Source organism: Melitaea cinxia, chromosome 13, assembly GCF_905220565.1.
Source record: "Melitaea cinxia chromosome 13, ilMelCinx1.1, whole genome shotgun sequence".
NCBI classification, from domain to species: domain Eukaryota; kingdom Metazoa; phylum Arthropoda; class Insecta; order Lepidoptera; family Nymphalidae; genus Melitaea; species Melitaea cinxia.
In genome coordinates, this window is record NC_059406.1 from 4774409 (window position 1) to 4777884 (window position 3476).

The following is a 3476-nucleotide window of genomic DNA, read 5'->3' on the forward strand; positions in this document are numbered from 1 at the left end:
ATCGTGATAAATTTAATTTAATATGCATAATAATAGCAATTACCATTATATGATTTTTAACCTTGTGCTTGAAGCTTTATCTAACTTCACAATAAACAAAAATAAAATTAGTTAACATATTAGAAAAAACGAAGAAAATATAGCGAGTCCGAAAGCTACAACTGGAGATATTATTTTAACACAAACTTATAAATATCAAGTTAAGTTAAGTTAACCTTACAATATCTAAAGCAAGAAAAAGTTTAGTATGAATAAAACTGAATATACTTTGAGTAAAGATTGCTATCGGGCTCTCTGTCTGTTTATATAATTTTATTTGTAATTTTATGCATACGCCACTATTTCGAAACAGATAAATATCTACCTTTATTGAAATTGTTGGTAATTAAGTAATGATTTCAATTAAATAACGATAGTTAAAGCATAAGATTGTAGTAAAATTTCGTAAGGTTTCGCTACATTAGTACTTAGCTCTGCTTCCAGAAAAAATCTTATATTAATGCATAATGTTATGTAGTATATCGCTTCATTTTCATCGATCGTCATTTCAACATCTTCAAATTTAAATTTCATACCAAAATGTTGCTTATATCCTGTTAATGTTTGTGTAGATATACTAGCTGTGCCCCTCAGTTTCACCCTCCCCCCCTAATTTGAGAAAAATGAATACCTACTAAAGTATTATATAGCCTATAGCCCTCCTCGGGAAATGCACTATCCAACACAAAAAGAATTTTTCAAACCGAAGTAGGTACCTAGTAGGTATTCTGATTCTGTTCAAACGAACTTTTTAGCTTTATTACATTCGTATAGATTTACTGTTTGTTTTGACAGTTGAATGCTAATATCTTTAACCTGTTGATTCATTGATACATATAAAAACACCTACATAGAAAAAAATGCATTCTTTTTAAATATGGTTAAATAATTATTTTAATGTACATATACCTACCTATGTGTAATGTGTAAACTAGTATGTGTGTATAGCTGTGTGCATGTATGAAAGTGAGTGTGTGTATACATAAAAAAAGAGATATTGTAATAAAAAAAATCCGTCAGCGTCGGACCACGTCCTAGCGTTACTAGGCAGTCAGGACTGTCGATCTGTCTGATCTGACTGTTTGAATAATAAATCGCCTGTAGTATTATAATGCATGATGTTCAACAAAAGACATGAGCATTTTAAATACCATGGATGTTAATTTTAAATAATAATAAAAATACAAAGTTAAAGTGGAAGTCGATTGTCAACTGTTCAAAACTGTAGGTAGTTACTGTGTAATAATGTGCAAAATCGGATCTTGTACCACCGTCATGAAGGTGGCTGGAAGAGAATTTTATTTAGTATCAAAGAAAGCATAAATAAATAAACGACATATACCTACCCATTTGTTAATTATAATATAACTATTATTATTAACTAATTATCCGTTTTAATATCAAACAAATAAGTAGGTAGGTACGTACCTATCTAGCATAAGACGGCAAAAAAAGACCTAAATTAAATAATTTCATTTTAAAATGAACAAATTTGTAATTTTTTTCCTTACAGAAATTTAAAAAGATTTCTCGAGTAGCACATTTTTTAATTATTCATTTTTATAATTATAAAATTATTAGCGTAGTTTATGTAAAGTTTATAATTAATGGACCTTAATTGTTAAATTAAATTTTGTTAATTGTTTAAAATAAAACTGTATTTGATGATTAAGACTATTTCGTATCATATTGTTAATTATGTAGAAACTGTTTGTAAGCGTTGAAATTTTAGCTTATCTATTTTCTAAATATAAAATATAAAAATAATCTTCAAACAGTTATTTAAAACAGTATATGTAATAATAATAATATGCACTTATATTTTTTTTATAGAATATGTTTATAATTTTCATATTATCCAGGTAAATTTAAGTTGAGTAATTAAAAGAAATTTATATAAAGGTATATTTTCTATTTATTGGGATTTTATAGACTTGTCTTAAGATCTAACTAAGTTCAAGATCTAATAAACAAATAACATGTTGACGTTACTATAACAACATTGAGTAGATACTTTTTAACATTATATACAAATAGCCATATGACGTACCTATATATGTATGTATGTACATACAGTCCCTTGGTCGTTTTCAGACTTTATAATTAATGATCATTATTCACTTTAAGTAGATTCATTGTAAAACGTATTTATAGATACAATTATTACACTTATAACAATAAATTTACAATAATTTACACTTTGTTTCGTCTGAGAAAGAAACAAAAAAAAACTGTAAGCACATAGCGGTATAATTAATACGGTTTCACCAATAAAGAGTTCAACGCGCGCAAAATAAATATAAAATTTGAAAGATTTTTAACAAAATGGTTTAGGAAAAAAAATAGAAAGTAGTATTAGGAAAAGAAGATGGAAAAATAAACTAATTAAATTCACTATATCATGTTCTAATAATACTGGGTATTCACTTTTCACATATGTACATAGAACGACTATTCGCCAATTTCCCTAAATTTACTTAAGTATCCGGTGGGCGTTGTTGATCCGGAGGGCTGGGGGGCGCTGGAGAGTGAGGTGGTGCAGCGTGCCGACGCAACTGCTGGAGGAGCGTGGGGTTGAGCGCCGGCCACCAGCCACCGAGCAGCGGGTAATGCGCTGCTGGCGTCAATGGCACCCGACTTTCTTCATCATTCGATCGCATTTCTTCCTGATCACTTGCTACTACATCTATATCTTCTTCAATCTCATCTTCTCCACTACTATCTCTTCGCTCGCGTTTCTCTGGTGCATCGTCAGGCGCAAGTAGTGATGCAACATCAAATTGCCGCTTACGGGCTTGTGTGCCTGCTGGTACTCTTCCGCTGCCCCAAAAAGGCATAGGCAAAGCTGTCGGTGGTGGAGAATGAGGCGGAGGCGACGGAGAATCCTCACCGTCATCGTCCACGGCTAATCCCATATGTTTTCGCACTTTTCTCTGAGCTTTACGTCTTCTAAAATCCCCTTTTCTGAAGTCTTCGACATTTGCGGGATGAATCGCCCAATAATGTCCTTTTCCATTGGCCGACCTCCCTGCTTTAACGAAGCAATCATTAAGCGACAAGTTATGTCGAATAGAATTTCTCCAGCCGGGACCACGCGTTCTAAAATAGGGATAGTTGTCAAGAATATGCTGATAGATGTCAGAAAGGACAAGTTTACGTTCCGGCGAGCTGAGGATTGCCATCGCAATGAGACCAATATAACTGTGCTGAGGTTTTGGTTCTTCGGGCTGCAGCGCTCGCTGTTGAAGCAGCGACATGGAAAGCGCGAGGCGTGGAGCATACGGTCCATAGCACGGTGCAACCGGCGAATACAAACGGAAACGCTCAGCGACGGCGTAGTTGTAAAGTTGGAGTCGGTAGTGATCTATCGCGGCGGCGGTGACGGCGGGCGCGTCTTTGGCCAGCGGCCAGGAGCCTCCGTCGGCTCCGCTGCACAT

General features: G+C 34.1%; 1 protein-coding gene across 1 annotated transcript; it reads right to left on the bottom strand.

The window, feature by feature from the left end:
• Positions 1 to 2516: 2516 nt before the first annotated feature.
• LOC123659262 (forkhead box protein A1-A) lies at positions 2517 to 3476 on the bottom strand. Its single transcript, XM_045594511.1, has one exon. The coding sequence runs from the start codon at positions 3474 to 3476 to the stop codon at positions 2517 to 2519; it is 960 nt and encodes a 319-aa protein (XP_045450467.1).